Source organism: Pseudorasbora parva, chromosome 5 (assembly GCF_024679245.1).
Source record: "Pseudorasbora parva isolate DD20220531a chromosome 5, ASM2467924v1, whole genome shotgun sequence".
Classification (NCBI taxonomy): Eukaryota; Metazoa; Chordata; class Actinopteri; order Cypriniformes; family Gobionidae; genus Pseudorasbora; species Pseudorasbora parva.
Genome location: NC_090176.1, coordinates 10259424 through 10283575, shown reverse-complemented (window position 1 = coordinate 10283575; position 24152 = coordinate 10259424). Strand labels below are relative to the sequence as shown.

General features: G+C 40.1%; 1 protein-coding gene across 1 annotated transcript in view; it reads left to right on the top strand.

The window, feature by feature from the left end:
• The window catches only part of kalrna (kalirin RhoGEF kinase a), a 322593-nt gene that overhangs the window by 197893 nt on the left and 100548 nt on the right, over window positions 1-24152 (top strand). The window contains 13 exon segments of the mRNA XM_067443216.1: window positions 2886-3052; window positions 4618-4737; window positions 10732-10950; window positions 13017-13160; window positions 13449-13557; window positions 13772-13887; window positions 19031-19153; window positions 19347-19529; window positions 19634-19752; window positions 19839-19905; window positions 22185-22294; window positions 22446-22515; window positions 22940-23029. Coding sequence (XP_067299317.1) covers window positions 2886-3052; window positions 4618-4737; window positions 10732-10950; window positions 13017-13160; window positions 13449-13557; window positions 13772-13887; window positions 19031-19153; window positions 19347-19529; window positions 19634-19752; window positions 19839-19905; window positions 22185-22294; window positions 22446-22515; window positions 22940-23029 — 1637 coding nt within the window.

Here is a 24152-nt window from a genome sequence, read left to right as displayed (position 1 = left end):
TAGTTATCATTTTCATGTCCAGCACCACATTGTTTAAATCACAAATGCACCCGCGCCATCTGCTCGCCCATGGGTGTGCTGGTCTGAAAACCAGGTGTGTTTGCTACGGGTGTGTGATGCAGCAGAGATGAGGAGATCCAGGACAATCAATTTAAAGTAGGCGGGGTAAACTCTGTTCTTTCCAGTAAAATCACAAAACGTGCCCATGTTCTTAATTTAAAATCATTGATGAACATCTTTGATTTTAATGGGGGAAAAAGAAACTATATGAGGGCGGATTAGAACCTGTAACCTTTGACGCAGTTTACAAAGTTTCTACCACTAGACCACCAAGGAATTGTTTGTAGGCAGCGGATTTATGTATCTCTATGTATTTATGTATTTACTATGGGAAGAGTCTTGAGACTAATAATATATTTGAAGCAAATTAATGGAAATATAATTTGCAAATAGTCCCAAAATTATTATTTCCCAACTAGAATTAGATCTAGAATTTCGTTTCTTTATGCTTTATAAAAATAAAATAAAAATGGTCCCCCTCCCCAATGTTCAAGACATGTTAAGGCCTTGATTTACACACTGCATGAAAAGTAATATTTAAAAAAGCATAATTGGGGCAATTCCCAAATATTTTATTAGTAACATATTTTTTTTTTTAACTCAATACAAATCACATCAAAGGGCATCTATTGGGGCTGCCTGCAGATTACGATAATAATCACAATAACTATGCAGTATGCACACTATTGTCATTGCGACCGGCTTGACTGGAGTTCAGTACTCTTCATCCGTTTTTTTATTTTTAAAGAGACAGTCTCAATGATTACATTCAGACTGCAGACTTAATGTGATTGAAATAGTTTTGCTATTTGTACAAATTGTTTTGAGAAATGCACTTACTGTTTTGCAAATTGTGAGTTTGATTTGAGAAATGTACCAAAGCAACTGAGAAAAACTGTAAGAAGCGCGCTATCAACTGTTAACTTGCCCGCCGCCGCGCAGGTAACGCTGGTTCAAATCCCGCTCGGAGCGGGTCGACTAGAATCGGGGAGACCCAGTAAAAGTGCGGGGGACAAAAATACATTTTATTAAAAGTGCGGGGGGCGCGCCCATGCAATGTGGTAAATATTTTTGAGAATTTGTTGCAAAATTGTATGATTTCATACAATCTAATTTGTATGTTTCTACTATGTTGGTGATTAGTTCCCCTTTCATTGATATGTTTCACCTACAGATTGTACGCTTTTGTAATCTCACACAATACTCATTAGAGTATTGAGAGAGAGAGAGAGAGAGAGAGAGAGAGAGAGAGAGAGAGAGAGAGAGAGAGAGAGAGAGAGAGAGAGAGAGAGAGAGAGAGAGAGAGAGAGAGAGAGAGAGAGAGAGAGAGAGAGAAGAGCAGCACAAAGGATGTGTCAGGCAGCAGCGTCATTTATACATGCACTGCAAAAAAAATGCTTTTCTTACTTAGTATTTTTGTCTTGTTTCTAATCAAAATATCAAAATATTCTTACATTAAGAAACATTTACTATACAAGTACAAATTATTGTCTTGTTATGGGAAAAAAAAACTCAAAATTAAGAGAGTTTGACCTTAAAATAAGCAAAATAATCTGCCAATGGGGTGAGAAAAATAATCTTGTTTTCTGTTTGAAATAAGATTATTTTCCTTACCACACTGGCAGATTATTTTGCTTATTTTAAGGTAAAACTCTCTTAATTTTGAGTTATTTTTTCCCAAAACAAGACAATTACTTTTGCTCATCTAGTAAATACTTCTTGTTTTAAGAATTTTTAGATGTTTGGGCTAGAAACAAGACATTTTTTGCAGTGTGGCAGTCTGCAGAGACACAGCAGTATGGACCAATGGGATTCAGCCTCCTCTGTGCTGTGATCTCCGGTCCTCAGACACATGGGCGGCACTGATGATGCTCAGTAAAGCTTTCATTTCAATATAAACAACTGAGTAAAAATAATCAAGCCTAAATAACACTCAATACTTAGTATGTCACCCATCTCAACACACACGACTCGTCCTCTCTGCTTTTATCTTCATATCGTCCCACTATCCAGCTCTGTGCCTCACAGATATTTTTAACTCTGGAAACAGACTTCCTCTCCTCAAACTGCTGACCCAACTCTCACCCCCCTCTCTCTCACACATATGGGTCTTGGCTGAGGACACTGTCTTCTGTTCGAGGTTTGGACACCGTCTGTTCCAGACATCACTGTGACGATCTCTCACACATGCCTGCATGTCCGATGGATGGGTGTGTCTGAATTTGCTAGGACAACATAGAAAATGACTGAATTAAGCTATATACATATTAAAGGGGTACTTCAGCGCTGAGAAGATGAATCTGTATTTAAACTGGGTCATCATTGTAGTAGTGCCTATAAATATATATATATATATATATATATATATATATATATATATATATATATATATATATATATATATATATATATATATATATATATATATATATATATATATATATATATATATATATATATATATATATATATATATAAAATACGTATAATGATGATACATTGTTTAATTGATCTTTATTCCTGGTTATATTATATTATATTATATTATATTATATTATATTATATTATATTATATTATATTATATTATATTATATTATATTATATTATATTATATTATATTATATTATATTATATTCACTTCTCACATGTTGGGGTTTATTTTGCTACTGCCCCTGGATGTAGATCTACGAGCTGAGAATTGCATTTATCCTGCCATACTGCCACCCAGTGGTGGTGAGGATTGAATGCGTTCTTTCAGACAATATAGATACAGTAGATTCAGCAGGAATATAAACCGAAGTGTGTGTTTGTGTGTAATATGCAGGTATTGAGTTGACCGGGGAGAAAGAGGTGGATCTGGCCACTCAAGTTCAGGAGTTGTTGGAGTTTCTTCATGAGAAACAGCATGAGCTGGACGTGAGTGCTGAACACACACAGAAACGCCTGGAGCAGTGTGTGCAGCTACGCCATCTGCAGGCTGAGGTTAAACAGGTAAAACACACTCTCTTATATATATCTGTATGTAAGTTTAGCCATCACAGGGCCAAAAGCTAACTTTATCAATGAAAACTGACTCCTGCTGTCTGCTGTTTTCTTCCTATTCTTACTGTGGTATTTAGGATAAAGAGCTGTTGAGAATCACAGCTGTAAATTATATCCCAAAGATATATTCTGTTTAGCACACTGTTCGTAATATGGGTTTCGCATCCATGACCCTGGAGGACCCCAACAAGCCACATTTTATACTGTGTGTTCCTGGTTCAGCTCATCAGATGACTGCTAGAGACTCCAATACCTAAACATTTGTCCAGAATGTGTTCTGTTGGGACATCTCCAGGACCAGGGTTGACCACAATTTTTGTTTTACAGTTATGTAGATGTTTTCCCCTTACCCATAATACCACACTTTCAGAGGACTCACCATTGCTTTAATGACAAAATACTTGTCATCTTAGGTTTCTCTTCTGAATGAAGCAGACGAGTGTTGTAGCTCACGTTCTTGATAAATCACAGTCCTGGGCTCTAGCACACACTGTAGTGTCGTGTGGCGCTCTCTTGGCTCTGTCACTGGCACTTCCTCTGATTGATAATCAATGGAGAGAGACGGCTGATCAGTGTCCTCAGAGCTAATCTCATTCGGAGCGGAGCGTAAGTGAGGGTCAAAGTGCTGTCGCAGGGACAGCCCTAAAGCGTCTGCCGCTACAAGCGCTAATGGAGAGAAATGAGCAGAGGGAATTATAATTATGAATTCTGCTGAGTCTCCTAACTAAACTGCACACTGGAGCTGTCAATATTCAGATCAATTTGGTATTCATACAGAGGATTCCTGGATTTTATTGCAAATATCAAAATGCATCTTGTCTTATCTTTCCTGTAGCTCAACCAGTAGAGCATGGTGCTAGCAACGCCAAGTTCATGGGTTCAATTCCCAGGGAAAGCAAGAACTGACAATAATATAAAAATAAAAAAAATTGAATCTTGAATGCAATGTAAGTCGCTTTGGATAAAAGCGTCTGCCAAATGCATAAATGTAAATGTTGTCTGTGTTCAACTCAGTGTGTTTTACCCAACACTGCTGAGTACACTTGATACGCATAAAGATGATAAATATATAGATAGATTATGGAAGCTTGTTTCCACCACTGAATTTTTATTTTATTTTATAATTTTTTTCTCTGAATTCAATTATATAAACTTTCAATTGTGTGAAAAAAAGTCAGAATTGTGAGAAATATGTCAGAATTATGAGGTAAAAAGAGCTTATATCTTGCAATTCTGAGAATTATTTCCTAACATCCTTTTTATTATAAATATAAATGCATTTGATTTGTATTGCAATTATAATGCAATGGAAGTGCATATAACAAAGTGTATTTTTTTAAGTATATTATTTCTGTACTAAGGACTTTTTTTCAAAGTATGATAAAGTGTACTTCTTCTACTGAAGGGTGACAGTAGCTCTATTTTTGAATAAGGTTGTGTTTCTACTGTGTGTTTCAGTGCTAATGCTTTTGTTTGTTTGTTTGTTTGCTTGTGTTGTATTTCTTGTTGTTCAGGTCCTGGGTTGGATTCGTAACGGTGAGTCTATGTTGGATGCCAGTATGGTGAACGCAAGCTCACTGTCAGAGGCCGAACAACTGCAGAGAGAACACGAACAGTTCCAGCTCGCGATAGAGGTAACACACAACACAGACTCTAGCCTCTCCCTCGCTCTCTGTACATGCTAAAACAGCTTTGTACAGCTTTTATTTGTCAGATATCTCAGTACGTAGATGTGAAATAACTTAAAGGGATAGTTCTGTCATTAATTCCACACCCTCAGATCGTTTTAAATCTCTAAGACTTGTTCATCTTCGGAACACAAATGAAGATCTTTTTGATGAAATCTGAGATTTTTGTTCCTCCACTGACAGCTACATAACTACTATGTTCACAAAGTTCATAAAGAAATCCATATGAATTGATTTTCTGAAGAGACTCTTATTTTTTTATTCACATAGAAACATTCATCAACACACATCAGTTGTGGCAAATGGAAGCTCAAGCATGTTCACTTGATGTGCAAGAACCAGTGAGGTTCATTCTCGTGTTACGCAGCACGTTTGAGCTTCAGTAAGAACCAATGAGGTTCATTCTCGTGTTGCTCAGCACGTTTGAGCTTCAGTAAGAACCAATGAGGTTCATTCTCGTGTTACTCGGCACGTTTGAGCTTCAGTAAGAACCAATGAGGTTCATTCTCGTGTTACTCAGCACGTTTGAGCTTCAGTAAGAACCAATGAGGTTCATTCTCGTGTTGCTCAGCACGTTTGAGCTTCAGTAAGAACCAATGAGGTTCATTCTCGTGTTACTCGGCACGTTTGAGCTTCAGTAAGAACCAATGAGGTTCATTCTCGTGTTACTCAGCACGTTTGAGCTTCAGCAAGAACCAATGAGGTTCATTCTCGTGTTACTCAGCACGTTTGAGCTTCAGCAAGAACCAATGAGGTTCATTCTCGTGTTACTCAGCACGTTTGAGCTTCAGTAAGAACCAATGAGGTTCATTCTCGTGTTGCTCAGCACGTTTGAGCTTCAGTAAGAACCAATGAGGTTCATTCTCGTGTTACGCAGCACGTTTGAGCTTCAGCGAGAACCAATGAGGTTCATTCTCGTGTTACGCAGCACGTTTGAGCTTCAGTAAGAACCAATGAGGTTCATTCTCGTGTTACGCAGCACGTTTGAGCTTCAGCAAGAACCAATGAGGTTCATTCTCGTGTTGCTCAGCACGTTTGAGCTTCAGTAAGAACCAATGAGGTTCATTCTCGTGTTACGCAGCACGTTTGAGCTTCAGTAAGAACCAATGAGGTTCATTCTCGTGTTACGCAGCACGTTTGAGCTTCAGCAAGAACCAATGAGGTTCATTCTCGTGTTGCTCAGCACGTTTGAGCTTCAGTAAGAACCAATGAGGTTCATTCTCGTGTTACTCAGCACGTTTGAGCTTCAGTAAGAACCAATGAGGTTCATTCTTGTGTTACTCAGCAAGTTTGAGCTTCAGTAAGAACCAATGAGGTTCATTCTTGTGTTACGCAGCACGTTTGAGCTTCAGCGAGAACCAATGAGGTTCATTCTCGTGTTACTCAGCACGTTTGAGCTTCAGCAAGAACCAATGAGGTTCACTCTCGTGTTACGCAGCACGTTTGAGCTTCAGCAAGAACCAATGAGGTTCATTCTTGTGTTACGCAGCACGTTTGAGCTTCAGTAAGAACCAATGAGGTTCATTCTCGTGTTGCTCAGCACGTTTGAGCTTCAGTAAGAACCAATGAGGTTCATTCTCGTGTTACGCAGCACGTTTGAGCTTCAGCAAGAACCAATGAGGTTCATTCTTGTGTTACGCAGCACGTTTGAGCTTCAGTAAGAACCAATGAGGTTCATTCTCGTGTTACTCAGCACGTTTGAGCTTCAGTAAGAACCAATGAGGTTCATTCTCGTGTTACTCAGCACGTTTGAGCTTCAGTAAGAACCAATGAGGTTCATTCTCGTGTTACTCAGCACGTTTGAGCTTCAGTAAGAACCAATGAGGTTCATTCTCGTGTTACGCAGCACGTTTGAGCTTCAGTAAGAACCAATGAGGTTCATTCTCGTGTTGCTCAGCACGTTTGAGCTTCAGTAAGAACCAATGAGGTTCATTCTCGTGTTACTCAGCACGTTTGAGCTTCAGTAAGAACCAATGAGGTTCATTCTCGTGTTACGCAGCACGTTTGAGCTTCAGTAAGAACCAATGAGGTTCATTCTCGTGTTACGCAGCACGTTTGAGCTTCAGTAAGAACCAATGAGGTTCATTCTCGTGTTGCTCAGCACGTTTGAGCTTCAGCAAGAACCAATGAGGTTCATTCTCGTGTTACGCAGCACGTTTGAGCTTCAGTAAGAACCAATGAGGTTCATTCTCGTGTTGCTCAGCACGTTTGAGCTTCAGCAAGAACCAATGAGGTTCATTCTCGTGTTGCTCAGCACGTTTGAGCTTCAGTAAGAACCAATGAGGTTCATTCTCGTGTTACGCAGCACGTTTGAGCTTCAGTAAGAACCAATGAGGTTCATTCTCGTGTTGCTCAGCACGTTTGAGCTTCAGCAAGAACCAATGAGGTTCATTCTCGTGTTGCTCAGCACGTTTGAGCTTCAGTAAGAACCAATGAGGTTCATTCTCGTGTTACGCAGCACGTTTGAGCTTCAGTAAGAACCAATGAGGTTCACTCTCGTGTTACGCAGCACGTTTGAGCTTCAGCAAGAACCAATGAGGTTCATTCTCGTGTTGCTCAGCACGTTTGAGCTTCAGTAAGAACCAATGAGGTTCATTCTCGTGTTACGCAGCACGTTTGAGCTTCAGTAAGAACCAATGAGGTTCATTCTCGTGTTGCTCAGCACGTTTGAGCTTCAGCAAGAACCAATGAGGTTCATTCTCGTGTTGCTCAGCACGTTTGAGCTTCAGCAAGAACCAATGAGGTTCATTCTCGTGTTACGCAGCACGTTTGAGCTTCAGCAAGAACCAATGAGGTTCATTCTCGTGTTGCTCAGCACGTTTGAGCTTCAGTAAGAACCAATGAGGTTCATTCTCGTGTTACGCAGCACGTTTGAGCTTCAGTAAGAACCAATGAGGTTCATTCTCGTGTTGCTCAGCACGTTTGAGCTTCAGCAAGAACCAATGAGGTTCATTCTCGTGTTGCTCAGCACGTTTGAGCTTCAGTAAGAACCAATGAGGTTCATTCTCGTGTTGCTCAGCACGTTTGAGCTTCAGTAAGAACCAATGAGGTTCATTCTCGTGTTACGCAGCACGTTTGAGCTTCAGTAAGAACCAATGAGGTTCATTCTCGTGTTATGCAGCACGTTTGAGCTTCAGTAAGAACCAATGAGGTTCATTCTCGTGTTACGCAGCACGTTTGAGCTTCAGTAAGAACCAATGTGGTTCATTCTCGTGTTACGCAGCACGTTTGAGCTTCAGCAAGAACCAATGAGGTTCATTTTTGTGTTACGCAGCACATTTGAGCTTCTGTTTATGTTTGCTGATCAATGTTTATATATAAATAAAATCCTAAAGGAAATCTGGTCATCACATGAAGTGTAAACCACTCAATTCATATGAAATAGTTTTATAATCTCTCTTTATGAACTTTTTAAAGCATCAAAATGTAGCTGTCAACGGAGGGACGGAAATCTCTCAGATATCATCAAAAAGATCTTCATTTTTGTTCCAAAGATGAACGAAAGCCTTACAGGGCTGGAATTATTTTTTGGGTGAACTAACCCTATAACCCATTGCCCTGTCTCTCTCTCTCTCTCTCTCTCTCTCTCTCTCTCTCTCTCTCTCTCTCTCTCTCTCTCTCTCTCTCTCTCTCTCTCTCTCTCTCTCTCTCTCTCTCTCTCTCTCTCTCTCTCTCTCTCTCTCTCTCTCTCTCTCTCTCTCTCTCTCTCTCTCTCTCTCTCTCTCTCTCTCTCTCTCATGTATTATGTAGGCATATTCAAGCTGAAAACTGCCTCCCCATTAGGGTGACCATCTGGTTATTGCTCTGTTGCAGGACATAGGATTTTGCGAAACAATGTGGATACTGGTGACGTTTTATTCGATACTAACTTGTGTCGTACAATTCAAAAGGTGTCGTTTATTAGATGTCGTACCCAAGTTTATTAGATCCATGTCGTACAATGTGATTTGTAATGATCTGATAGGATTGCTGAAGTCTGTAGCAGGCATAAGAGAGGCGCTTGTACAGCAATCTAATATCTTGTCTCCTCTTCTTTTGACGAAAATAAAAACAGATTTTACTACATTTTATTCTCATAGTTTTTCATCATGTTCTCATCTTAGTCATGGAAAAAAGGGTTTTGTTTTTTAAAGTGTCTCAGTCAAGCTGAATTCCCCCTGATTCACGACCTCCTCGGCTCTCTCTTCTCTTTTAGTTAAAAACAGAAAAGCACAGATTCCGTTCTCTTTGCTCTCAGCATACAGGTTAACACTGAGCGATGTATGGAAGTGATTACTCTGAGAATATTTCAAACAGAACCAAGAGGAACAGTTCATTCATAAAGTTTCACACAGGGATCATAACGTTTTCCTGAAGGATTTATGACCCGCAGACGTCTTCCCAGTGGAGCTGCCCCATAGTTTTTACTGCAATTCACAGCTTTTCCTTTTGAGTGCTCTAGGTGACCTCAGCGCAGTATATTTCAGGACCAGATTCTGACAAATAACACTCACTCTCAACACAATTTAGCAGTTAGGTATTTTTGCCTGAGAAAAGCGAAGCAATGGAATTCAATTTGCAGTCTGTAGCTCCTAGGACAGTAGTCACGTCATGTTTCACAGGATTTGGTATCAGACTCTGTTTCCTGCTTTGGACAAGGTTTTACCTGCTCGACTCTGCTCGTAAATGTCTTTCTATTAAAGTTAGATTTATTGTTTCCTTCATCATGACAATACCAGCAGATAGAAAACAGACCTGTGTTTGGCTGTAGAAAATGTATAGCTGTCAGCAGTCAGGGGTAGGAGGTTCTTCTCGATGATGTCCAGTTAAAGATGGAGAAGGAGATGGTGGTCTACTGGGTTAAACTGGGTCCATTACTGGGTCCATTGCTTCGCTTTTCTTAACCAGCAGCCATATCCCCCTGTAGCCCAAGACTGGTTTCCCACTGAAGCTAAGCAGGGCCGAGCCTAGTCAGTACCTGGATGGGAGACCAACTGGGAAAACCAGGTAGCTGCTGGTAGAGGTGTTAGTGAGGCCAGCAGGGGGTGCTCACCCTGTGGTCTGTGTGGGTCCTAACGCCCCAGTATAGTGATGGGGACACTGTACTGTCAAAGAGCACCGTCCTTTGGATGAGACGTTAAACCGAGGTCCTGACTCTCTGTGGTCGTTAAAAATCCCAGGATGTTCTTCGATAAAGAGTAGGGGTGTAACCCCGGCATCCTGGCCAAATTTGCCCACTGGCCTCAGTCCATCATGGCCTCCTAATCTTCCCCCTATCCTGATTGGCTTAATCACTCTGTCTCCTCTCCACCAATCAGCTGGTGTGTGGTGAGCGTTCTGGTGCAATATGGCTGCCGTCGCATCATCCAAGTGGGTGCTGCACACTGGTGGTGGTTGAGGAGATTCCCCCTTCTATGTAAAGCGCTTTGAGTGCCTAGAAAAGCGCTATATAAATGTAATGAATTATTATTATTATTATTAAACCACAGAAGGTTGTCCCAGCAGTCGCCACCACCAATGTGTCCTCGGGGATGGCACTTTTTAGATAAAAGCGTCTGCCAAATGTTAAAGATGCTCAAATGATCTACTCTAATAGATGTTTACTTTGAATAATCAGTCTCGTTTAATGTGTGGGATTTAAGAGTTTAATAAATAAAAGGTGGTATCCTCCTTTTTGTAGACCATGCAGAATTATCGGCCATGTTCAGAATCGAACATTATCATAGTGCTTACTACATGCTGCACAGTACATATTGTATACTAGTTTAAAAATCAATATTTTCTGATTAAGAACAGATACTTTGAGAAATGAATCCTCAATACTGTCCACCACTGTATGATAGTGGTTAGTTAGTGCCGTACCAAACATAATCACCGTTACCGTTCTTAGATTTTGTTCTCCTCCTCCCAGCTAAGGTATATTTGACCTATTGTTCTCTCTCTTTTTTTCTCCCCTTGCAGTCTTTGTTCCATGCTAACTCTCTTCAGAAGACCCATCAGAGTGCACTGCAGGTGCAGCAGAAGGCTGAGATCTTGCTGCAGGCCGGACACTTTGACCCCGATGCCATCCGCAGCTGTGCTGAGAAGGTGGCTGTACATTGGCAGCAGCTCATGCTGAAGATGGAAGACAGACTAAAGCTGGTTAATGCCTCCGTGGCCTTCTACAAGACTTCTGAACAGGTGCTGAGAAACACACAATAAGATGACCCTTTTGGCCAGTGACTGATACAACCCAAGAAGACTTACTACAAAAGACAGTCAAGTGTCCTAAGATCAGTTTTAATGGCACATTACCCTTGTGAAAAAGAAGTGTGCTTAATTTGTGTTGAATGTGCTCTTACATGTTTTTAAGTATATTTAAAAATAAAAAAGCTGTACTTGCAGGTAATATATTATTAATCACATAAACATTCTCGTAAGTGTACTTAAAGAGAGAGCACTTTCATGACTTCTTGGCTGCATCTGGAATCACATACTTCTCTACTATTTAGTTGGTGAAAAACAGAACTTGACAATAGAAATATGTCCAACTTCACAGTACTTATAAAAGAGTAGGCAAAAAATATGAAATTCTGAAGTGTGCATATCAGAGATTGTCTTATTATAAAGGTCACATAACAATGGCAGCATGGCAGATGAAGAACATCTGGATTATCTTCCTACTACACACACTTACACTTTATAGAAGGTACTTTTTTAATGGTTGTGAAGTAAATACTTAGGCTAAGAGAGTATGCCATTTTGCCCTTGTTTTTTAACTGTGCACTTAAAGGGATAGTTCACCCAAAAATGAAAATGTGACATTTATCTGCTTACCACCAGAACATCCAAGGTGTAGGAGTCTTCGTTTCTTCAGTAGAACACAAATGGAGATTTTTAACTCCAACCGTTGCTGTGTGTCAGTCATATAAACATGTCAATGGGGTGTAATTCTACTAGGGTAAAAAAAAAAAACATGCATAGACAACTTCAAATTGCAGGATGGCTAATACGACCTGCTGTATTTCTAAATATCTTTAGATCTTCACAGTGGCAGGGAACACTTCTGCAATTACTGTGTGAACAATGAGTGACGTGTACGAGCGCGAGATCACTTCTGGCGTTTGCGTAAACTACGCCAGATCATGTAGAGACCTCAAACACAGGAAGAGATGTCTTTACACTAATTTTAATAATCTTTTGTCATGCCTTAAAGAAGTACACTTATGTTAATGTGTTGACATACTAAAACACGTTACAGGCTTGATGTTTATTTTAACTGTAGAATGCTTTTTTATGTTACTTAATTACAAATGTGTAATTAAAATATATTTAAATAGATGGCATAAGTTTCAAAAGTAATGACATTAAAGTATATTTTAGGCTCACCATAATTGCTCATCAGTACATTTGGCTGTACACTTTAACTATTTGTAACTGAAGCCGCTCCTAAGTTCAGCTAGTTGCATTAACACACATTGAACTACAATATGTTTTCATTTAATTTAATTGTAAATAGCATGCAGTTAAAGGGTACGTTCACACAAAAATGAAAATTAGCCTCTTAACTTATTAAGTTATAATTAACTCTCCCTCAAGTCATTCTAGGTGTATATGACATTCTTCTATCAGACGATCACAATCAGAGTTATATTTAAAAAAGTCCTGGCTCTTCCATGCTTTATAATGGCAGTGAATTCTTGCCTACTTTTTGAAGTTTCACCTAGGATGACTTAAGGGAGAGTAAATCATGGGATAATTTACATTTTTTGGTAAACTATCCCTTTAAGTGTCTGAAAATATTGCATTAATTTCAGTATATTTTTTAAAGTATATTATATCTATATTTAGTACTCCTTTTAAAAGTTTGCTAATGTGTACTTCTTTTTCAAAAGGGTTGGCTAAAAGCAATTTTACTGGCAAGTACCTGTTGACTATGAGATGCAAAGTGGTCTTCTCTTCTTCAAGGGGACACTTGATGGTTTAAAACTCCCACACTGAACAAGAACTATGCTATACAACATATATTTTTATTTTATTTATTTATTTAAACATTATTTTAAATAAAATAAAAATATGCAATACATATATAAAAATATAAACAATTGAATTAATAATAACACTGCGAAACTGTAATACACATTCAATTGGAAACACTCATTATTATTATTTAGACAGATCATATCTGACCAGCTAGTGACAACATCCCAATCTCTAAATCCTGCCTATCTTCACAAACCCTGGTCATACTAACTGCTTATTCACAGGTGTGTAGTGTGCTGGAGAGTCTGGAGCAGGAGTACCGGCGAGATGAGGACTGGTGTGGAGCTCATGAGAAATCTTCAGCAGAGATGGATCATGTTCTGCCTCTCATCAGCAAACACCTGGAGCAGAAAGAGGCTTTTCTAAAGGTCACTACTGAACGAACAGAGATCTCGCCAACTCTCTATCGGTCTCACACAAGCCCAGAATTTGTTATCAGCTTCATAATTACAATCGCAAAAGTGTCTCCTGCATCTTACAGAGGAGCAGGCACAATTTATAGGGCATGATATATTATATTTTTATACAAAGCTAATATTCAAGAACCTTAGCTTTCTAGGATCATGTGTAAATTCAGTCGAAGCTTTTGACTTTGTTATGTGAGGGTCTGTTATGAATCTGTAATATCTGCTGGGGTTTTTTGGTTTGTTTTTTAGGCATGTACTCTGGCCAGGCGAAATGCTGAGGTTTTTCTGAAATACATCCATCGGAATAACGTCAGCATTCAGGGGTCATCTAGCAGGGGTCCTGAGCAACAGGTCAAAGGTCAGAGCTTGTACTCTGTATTGTCAAACTTATTTACAGTATGTCAGAATCTGATCTGTGTGTCCACCTTTTACACAGTTTTTTTTAGCTTTGAATGTATCCTTTTTTATAAAAAATGATTCTTATTTTATCCAGTAATTCTTTCATTCATGTTAATTGTTGTTCATTTGTTGTTCATTCATTTGTCATGTTGCGTTGTGTCGTGTTTGTTCAGCCATCCTGAATGAACTGCTACAGAGGGAAAATAGAGTTCTGCATTTCTGGACCATGAAGAAGCGCCGTTTGGATCAGTGTCAGCAGTATGTGGTGTTTGAACACAGTGCCAAACAGGTGACAACACTAAACTACACTCGTGTGTGTGTGTGTGTGTGTGTGTGTGTGTGTGTGTGTGTGTGTGTGTGTGTGTGTGTGTGTGTGTGTGTGTGTGTGTGTGTGTGTGTGTGTGTGTGTGTGTGTGTGTGTGTGTGTGTGTGTGTGTGTGTGTGTGTGTGTGTGTGTGTGTGTGTGTGTGCGCTTATATACTCCGGTGAATGCACTTTTTTAGAATGTGTTGTACATTTGAGGTCATGCATATTTTGTGCTCTGTAAATGTATGTGTGTTGGAGTTTGTTGTTGATTTGTTTTATGATAAAATAATGCTCCTGAAAAGCAAACGTAGATAAGATAATGTCACTTCAGCTTTTGGAAATGTGAAACAGTGTGTCACATCTGGGCAGGGAATGAAGTGGAGAAGAAAGGAGCTAAATGTAGCTCTCTTTATTAAGAACAAAATACAAAGATGATAACCCAAAAAGCAGGGATCTGAGGAGTAAACACGGGGCAGGAAAAACACCACATGACAAAGAACTGAACAAACCTAGACACACAGGATGGCAAATTAACTGAACTAGAGACAGGTGCTTAACAAAATCAGTAACCATGGAAACAAACTAGGATTAGGAACAGGAGAAGAGGAACAGAACCAAATCAAAACATAGTAGCTGTGTCTCATTTTGGAAGGCTGTGCCCTCCGGAGGTTGCATTCGAAGGCTGCATGCGTCATAAGGCTGTCTCGTTTAAAGAAAGTGAGTAGGACACACGATTGGGACCTTCGAATTCACCCTTCTTCAACAGGAATTCGGGGTGTGCATGATGTGTATACTTCGCTGCTGCAGATAACCCACAATTCTTTGCGCAACCATATATTATTTGAAAAAATGGCACCGCCGCCAGATATATATACATGCTTAGATGTGGTGTTTAAATGTAAGTAGTTTCAAGCTTGTTTTTTGTTTTTTAAGCTGTATTACCTTAAACCGATAGTTGTGGTAAAAAGGATTACAAGTGTTTAGTGCTTTTTAAACGTTAAGAACAGTACATTTCTGTCAAGGTAAGAAACATTTCATAGTCATTTTCAAGTTATAAATAATTTTTCATTCATGTAACTATGTGAGAGCGCAACGAGGCTGAACGTGTTGGCATAGCAACATGATACTTCCTGTCTGTGCGTCCTACAAAGGACGGCTCGTTTTATTCTGAGAGGACACTACGTGTACCTCATCCTCCACAGGACGTGTCCTCCGGAGGACGCAGCCTTCGAAATGAAATGAAATGAGACACATCTAATGAAACTAACTGTAATAAAGTTCGTAGATGTGAAGGAAGGAGGCCGGAACTGGCGAACACTCAAAGACTTTTAATTCAAAATAACTAAACAAAACAAAAGTAAAGCGGGCAGTCGTCCGTGAGGGGCACACACATAACAAAATGTAAACAAAACACAAATCAAAATCCAGGCCTGGTCCTCTCTCGTCTTCCAGTGTCGTCGCTCCTCATTTTATGCTCCCCTCACTCGGCCGCGAGACGAGACCGGTGTGGTGCGCAGCTGGCACTCATTGGCACTCGTCACCAGCCCGTTCTCACAATCCCTCGCCTCGCTGATTGCCACACTAACATACTCCTGACATAACACCCTCCTCCCAGAGCGTCCTCACGCCATAAACTACAAACAAAATCCAACAGAGGAAGGGAGGGGTATCTGGAGGAGGACATGAAGCTGGAGAGGGATGCGACCAAGACAGGGCTGGTAGATGGAAATAATCAGTGGAGATGACGAAGGGAGGAGCTGATAGAGGGAGTGTCCATGATAACCCAGAGTACCACCAGAACGAACACCCACGGCAAAGACAGATGGTGGGAGGAGCCAGGGTGGAGTCAGAGGTCCGACCACCAGCGGTGGATCCAGAAATGTTGGAGACGCAGGTGGAGCCGAAGAGACAGAGACCAGGCAACACTATATGACCAAGGCGAAGCAGCGGTGACAAGCAGCCGAGGTGGAGCCAGGGTGCCAGAGGACTAAGGCAGAGCCTGATGGAGATGAAGTGGTGGAGGGACAAGGTGCAGCTGAAGGCCCGGAAGCCCATGGCGTAGGCAGAGTGATGACCGACCAAGTTGGAGCCTGATGGACGAGGGTGCTTTGCTAAGCCGTGAGGATGATGGACCCAGGTGGAGCCAAGGGGGCGAGGAGCCACGGTGGAGCTGTCTGTTTGAAGGGCTGAGGTGGAGGGATGGCTTGGCAGGCCGAGGTAGAGCCAGGGGATCCACTTGCCAAGGTGGAACTGGAGACCAGAAGACCCAAAGCGGATCCACACAGCAGAGTGGAGTCAATAGAGGAAGAGCCAAGGGACTGAAGGGAGCCAACGGAGGTGGGGCTGAGGAACAAGTTGGCTTAGGAAGAGGGGGCTGGAGAGGGAGGCTGGGTGGGACCATCACCGACAAAAGAGATTTGGTGCTGGGTGACAAAACAGACTCTGTGTTGGGCGACTTAAGGATGGATTGGACCAGTGGTGGAGGATGGACTTCAGATGGGACCAGGACATCCATCCAGCAAGACAAGACCACCAGAGGGGTTTTGAGTTGGAAAAAGTATGGGAACTGGTGAATCGAGTCAAGACACCTTCATTTATATAACGCTTTTCACAACACAGATGGCTTCAAAGCAGCTTTACAGTGATAACAGGAAATTAATTTTGTAATCCTAGTCAATAAGCCACTCCTCGATATCCAACTCCACTAATAATCCCAAGGTGACAAACATAGAAACAAGCTCAACCACCTGGTCAGTGGGAATCAACTTTGGGAAGGACATAGGTTCAGGCTCTGGCTCTGGGGCGGCATCGGCTTTGGGTCCATGGCAGATATCGGCTCCGCATGGTGGGCATTGATTCTGGGTCCGTGGGGTCCACCTGAGGATTAAGAGTGGTCATGGCTGGAATGGGCAATGGGCACAGAGAGTCTGGAATAGCCGTCCTCCTGAACCTCCTCAGCTGTAAAAAAATGGGATCCAGTCATCCACAATGCATAATTAATGTACCTGGTATTCCCCCTTAGGGATCTGTCAGAGGAGGTGATCATCAAGCCCACTCCGAAAGCATGTCTTCAATGTTGCCTAATTCCAGCGAACCTGATGGCACTGATCAAGAAAGTCTTCCACATAATCATCCAGCAAACATCCCACTTGATAAAGGGACATAAGCTGGTCCACAGGGTGAAGGGCCACTGCTGCTAGAAATATTGAAGCCGGTCATGTGTTCTGTCATGCTGGGCAGACAATGAAGAGGAGAATAAAGGATCTAAATGCAGCTATCTTTATTAACAACAACAACAACAAAATATAAGCCAAATAGCAGAAATCCCACAAGCAAACACTTAGCATGAAAAAAGAACCCAAGACAAAGAACTGAACAAACCGAGGGACTTATACACAGGATAACTAATCGACAGAATTAGAGACAGGCAGGGAGCTAGGATTGGGAACAGGGAAACCGGAACACGACAAAACCAAACCAAACACAATGAACGAAATCATTAGAATTTGCTAATTAATCATTCATTGCATTTAATTAGATATACATCAATATTTGCTGAGCCAAGCTCCCAAATCAAGATAATTCACATAGAATTACATTCACAAAGATATGACATTATTATGTCAGACAGAAACATTACCGCATATTGACATTACAAAAAATGAAGTAGAACAATCTATATATTAATTGTTTTATTTTCATATCATCAAATATCACTGGCCTACAGTCCACAACAATTCATTTTGGAACAGAGTTTATCAGTCTATCCAATGTAGACATGAGACTTTTTACACAGGACACGTTATTGTATTATGTATGCAATCATTTTTAATAATCGGTCACATGTGTTTGACAGCAAGTACAGAGTGGTTTTTCATTGACATGCATGATGAATGCCACGTTTGTAAGACTGAGAGACACAAAGTGACACACTGTGTCAAATTAAAAGTACTTCAGCTTTTAAACGCGTCTTGAGACCTCTTCATTAATTTCTGTCATCTTGTGCTCCATCTATATGTATTTGTACACAAGAATATGACTCTTACTGTGGAAAACATGCTTTGAATTGATATGGTACTTCAATTTAATGAATTCATTTAGCATTTGTATTTAGTATTTTTATAATTAGTGTACCAAATTAACAAATTAAATTGACAGCCTTAAAACAATTATAATCCGTCTTTCGGATGAGACGTTAAACCGAGGTCCTGACTCTCTGTGGTCATTAAAAATCCCATGGCACTTCTCGTAAAAGAGTAGGGGTGTAACCCCGGTGTCCTGGCCAGATTCCCTTGATTGGCCCTTACCAATCATGGCCTCCTAATAATCCCCATCCACTGAATTGGCTCTATCACCCTGTCTCGTCTCCACCTTTCGCTGGTGTGTGGTGAGCGCACTGGCGCCGTTGTACTGTGGCAGCCGTCGCATCATCCAAGTGGATGCTGCACACTGGTGGTGGTTGAGGAGAGACCCCTGACATGAATGTGAAGCGCTTTGGGTGTACAGTTGTACATTTGAAAGCGCTATATAAATGCCTCATTCATTCATTCATTCATTCATAATGAAATTATATTTAAATTATATAGTTAAATTATTTAAATAATAGAGAATTTATGTAATTTATAATTTAGAGATTAGGCTAGATTTATGGAAGCTTGTTTCTGCCTTAGAATAATTAAAAAAACTCATTAACTGCGAGTTTATATGACTGAATTTGGACTTTTTTCTCAAAATTAGATGTTATAAAATCAGAAAAGTGAGATAAAAAGTCGCAATTCCCTTTTTGATTTTTTGATTTTGTGTCGAAAACAAGCTTCCATACTTATTTTTGATACTTAATTGTAATGGGCCATTCTGAGTAAATGTTCATATTTGTAAATGTTCAATTAAAAAAAAAGCTCTTAAATGTATGGAAGCCATTACATTGAATTAAAATAATTTGTTCAGACCTTCACTTTTCATAATATTCTCACCCAGTCTTTATTGGGGGTTTGTGATTTGGTGGATGTTTTGGTGTGTTTGAATCCCAGACCTCACATCCAGCGAGTGTATAAAACTTAAACTGCACAGACTGAGTGATGTGGGGAACTGGATGATTTGATGGAGTCTGTCTGTCTCTGTGTCAGGCATTAGAGTGGATAGAGGAGGCAGGAGAGGTCTATCTCGCCACTCACACGTCCCCTGGAGACTCGGTACAGAAAACTCAGGAACTGCTGAAAGAATATGAAGAATTCCGCATCTCTGCCAAGGTACAGAGACACAAACACTTCCCCTCTCCTCTTTCGTGTACATTTCATATTAGTCTCTAATGTAAGCCACATGAACTCTTCAAACAAGTAAATCCCAGAGGGACATTTTAAGATGCATCTTGTTTATCTTCACATGTTGCGCATACATGATCAAACCACACACTCACACTCATAATGTTCCCGTGTGACGCAGCAAACTAAGGAGAAAGTGAAGATGCTGATCCAGCTGGCAGATAACTTTGTGGAGAAGGGACACATGCACGTCACCGAGCTGAAGAAGTGTGTGACGGCAGTGGACAAGCGCTACAGAGACTTCTCGCTGCGCATGGGCAAATACCGCTGCAGTCTGGAGAACGCGCTGGGCATCAGCTCGGAGGTACTCTACCTATCCAGCGCTTATAACACCGTCCCAGCAATGCCTTGCCTTACTCAAATGTTTAATAATGTGGATATTTTTTTCTGATTGTGTGTGCGTTTCAGGATAATAAGGATCTGGAGTTGGATATCATTCCAGCCAGTCTCACTGACCCAGAGGTCAAACTACGTGACCCCAACCACGAGGTGAACGAGGAAAAGAGGAAATCAGCCCGGAAGAAGGAGTAAGTGATCGTACACAGCCTCCAGTTACACACACTCTTCACAAGTTCAGACACTTATAAAACACATCTGGCTTTTGTTGTTGCAGGTTTATTATAGCAGAGCTGTTACAGACAGAAAAGGCGTATGTAAGGGACATACATGAATGCTTAGAGGTAAGTGTTTCAGTTTTATTTGTAGTAATAAGCAGGGCTTGACATGAACAACATGCGGCAACCTCCCCTAGTTTTTGTTGAAGCCAATACGGAAGTGCAATAAGCGCTATATAAATCGAACACATTATTATTATTATTATATATTAAGTGTATGCCCACTTGCTGTCCACGTCCAGAAGGTAATGAAAACATCATCAGAGTAGTCCATATGTGACATCAGTTGGTTTGTTAGACTCTTCTGAAGCGTAGAGAATACATTTTGGTCCAAAAATAACACAATATACGACTTTATTCAGCATTGTCTTCTCTTCCGCATTAGTTTTCAAACCTCAAATAAAGAATCAAACGGTCGTGAATCAGCAGATTGATTCGTGATTCATATCACCAATGTCACGTGATTTCAGCAGTTTGCCAGTTTGACACGCGATCCGAATCTTGAATCTTGAATCATGAAACGTTTGATTCTTTATTTGAGGAACACGGAAGAGTATTTTTCGTATTTTTTGTTATTTTTGGACCAAAATGTATTGTCGACGCTTCAGAAGAGTCTAACTAACCAACTGATGTCACATATGGACTACTTTGATGATGTTTTCATTACCTTCTGGATGTGGACAGCAAGGGGGCATACACTCACATTCAAAGGACAGAAAGCTTTCGGACTAAATGTAAAATATCTTAAACTGTTGAGTCTTAAACTGCTTAAATTGTGGTGAGTCATTAATGAAAGAAATTTCATTTTTGGGTGAACTAACCCTTTAAACTGCAATTCCTCCACTGGCCTCTAGGGACAGGCTCCAGAAGGAGCAGAATCTCATTGAGCCCCATGTTAAAATGCGCAACTTTACAGCAGAAAAAAACATGTTTACAGCCTGAGACAAATTGTGGTTTTGGCCTATACGGTTAATTTTGGCCTTCATGACAACTGTGAGGGGGTTGAATTTTTTTATAACTCATTCGTTTACATTATATAAAGCCTTAAAGTTCTGCATAATTAAGGGCGTGGTTACTTTGAGTGACAGGTGGATGGCCATATATCTGCTGTCTGTTAGTCATTGTGTCACCTAAGCTCCGCCCACACCCCGCTTCTTTGCCCATTTTCAGTTATCTGGGCGTGACTTGCGATGACGTGCTGCTAAGATGGCAATAGCCAGCTCGTCTCTACTTTACGCTTCTAATCTGGTCTTCAGAATCATAAGGCTGACGTCACGGACAGTACGTCCACATTTTTTTTTCAGTCTATGATTAACACCCACCAAATGCAGGTGGATTTCAGCAGTGGTGTGTTACGCGGTTACTTCTACTAGCCATTTTGGGTTGAATTTTATATATAATATAAACAGTGTTCAATTGAAGTCTTTTAAAAAGACATCGGAAATAATTAACTAAGTGCAATGTAGTGTTGTCAAAAATACAGATTTTTCAATACACATCGATACTGAAATATCTGAAACGCTTCCAATATTCATTTTCCGCAGGAAACATGAGCTGCGCTTTCTCTCTCCCTCATCTCTCATCTCATTTTCTTGACACGTAAACCTGCCTCCCCGTTTCATTTGCTCCAGATGAATATTGTTGGTGTTACAGGGCTTGAATTTCGCAGTGGGATAACTTTACTCATTCCCACAGGTTGTGTTCACACCCAAAGTGTGCACACATAAAGCCACCGCTTAGCTCTAAATCTAGTTATTTTCCACTGCTTATTGCACTTAAACAGTCAAATACACACAATAATATAGAAATGGCGGTCCTGGATCAGTTTGTCAGCTCTTAAAGTGACCGCAGCCTAATATAAGATTTATGAGATGAAATTAAAAATATCTATATGTCAGTTTCCCTCCTTGGTGTTGATGCCAAAATTGTGGCCAGTGAAAATGCTGAGTGGCTAGGAGCTTTGTAAGACCACTAGTCACAGGGGCTGGGGGGCAAAGGAGTTCATGTCAAGCCCTGATACGTCAATTACCCCTCTTTCTGACCTCTAGATTTAAACATTTTTGCTACTCTACCTTTAAGTCTTCTATATGTAAATCAACTCAGGTTTGATTGGCAAAGTTCAGTGTTCATCAGGCTGGGCCTTATTCTCAGTAGGTACTGAGTAAACTGGGAATGGGGTTTTCTCTGCATAGTAAATCCAACTCCCTTATTTCAAAAGAACAAGACAATCCTGTTTTCCATGATATCACACCTGTAGGATGCTAAAGGACTTTACTGTACTGGAAATAGAGATATTGCACTCCAATGATTGTAGACAGTAATTACCTGTGTCATTTATTTATTAGACATATTTGTGGGAGATGACCAATGGTGTAGAAGAAATCCCTTCAGGAATCGCCAACAAAGAGCACATCATTTTCGGAAACATTCAGGAGATTTATGACTTCCACAATAAGTGAGTTTTTCTCATTAAAATCAAATATTAATGACATTGTTAGGTCATAAGCCATCAAGCTTTTTTTATCAGCCTATGCAATTTTGTATGCCATGTGATATGGAAGTGTAGTGATTAGGATTCATTTGTGTGACGTTTGTTTGTGTTTTAGTATATTCCTAAAAGAGCTGATCAATTATGAGCAGTTGCCCGAGGATGTGGGACATTGCTTTGTTACATGGGTGAGTGTTTTTCACTTGCATGTCATTACACTCATTCAGGAAATGATTGATGTTGGTCTGCGCCTAACTTTTCTAGAAAATGTTATAAAACCTGTGCATGAATGGATATATTTAAATAAATAAATCATTGTGATATGTGGTACATGTACTTACGATAATAATTACAGTAAATTGTACATAATTACAAGCAACTAACCATAAACCAAACCCAAGCCCTTTACATACGTGTATGTTGATAATTTTTGATTCTGATTATTAAGACAGATTATTAAAACATTAAGTACCAACTAAATGGTTTTATCAGAGCAAGAATTATAACAGACATGCTGTTGGTCGATGAACATTGTGAATAATCACTGGAATTATATATGGCAAATCTTTTTTCTTGTCTTTGATATGCTAAATTTAAGCTTATGCGTTTCAGGCTGACAAGTTTAATATTTATGTGACGTACTGCAAAAACAAACCAGATTCCAGTCAACTCATCCTGGAGCATGCTGGGAGTTTTTTTGATGTAAGTATATCAGTTTTCTAAATCTTTCATCTAATTTCATAGGCAAAACCACAGACTTATGACTAGCTTGGAATTATTCCTCTTAGATCAGTGCCTGCTGCCCACTGGTCTAGGATCAGTTTTCTCCATAATAATAGCATACTGGCAAAACAGATTTGGCAAACGTATCTGTGTTTGCGCTCTGGAGCCCGTCAAAGGTTTCTGTTTACAACATGTTTTGCAGTGTTGAGCAATGTAGCATCAAAATCATATGTGTTGATTTCTTGAACGCAATGGCCAATCAGAGGTGTTTAAGTCACTCACCGCTCAAAATGCTGTGTAGACATTATGTAAAAAAGAGATTTATTGTGAAGTCAGCTTCATTGATTATAACAGAACTTTATGAGATCTCTATGAACTAAGATGAGTAAAAGCTTTTTAGTGATTATAAAGGGAGCGCTCTTTATGTGCTTTTTGCCGTAAATCATGCATGTAGTAGCCAATGCTTGCTTTACTGTTAAAATTAACAGTGGTTTATGATTTTTTTTTTTCAGCAATTTTTGGGATTTTTATATTATTTAAAGTCCAAATGTAGTCAATAATTTCATCCCTTAAAAATCATCTTTACTCACCAAAATGACAGTTAAAAAAAAACGTTCATGCTTTAATAGGTTAGTTTACCCAAAATGAAAATTCGGTCATTAATTCCTCACCCTAATGTCGTTGGACACCCGTCAGACCTCCGTTCATCTTCAGACACAGATGAAGATATTTTTGTTGATATCCGATGACTCAGAAAGGCCTTCATTGACACCAATGTCATTTCCTCTCTCAAGACCCATAAAGGCACTAAAGACGTCGTTACAAAGCCCATCTCACTACAGCGGCTCTACAATCGTTTTATGAAGCCACAAGAATATTTTTTGTCCGCAAAAAAACAATAACTAAATAACGACTTATATAGTGATGATGGCTGATTTCAAAACACTACTTCATGAAGCTTTGAACCGTTATGAATCAGTGTATCGAATCAGCGGTTCGGATCGCCAAAGTCACGCGATTTCAGTATAAGTCGTTATTTAGGTTTTTTTTTTTTTCATCTTCATTTGTGTTCTGAAGATGAACGGAGGTCTTACGGGTGTCC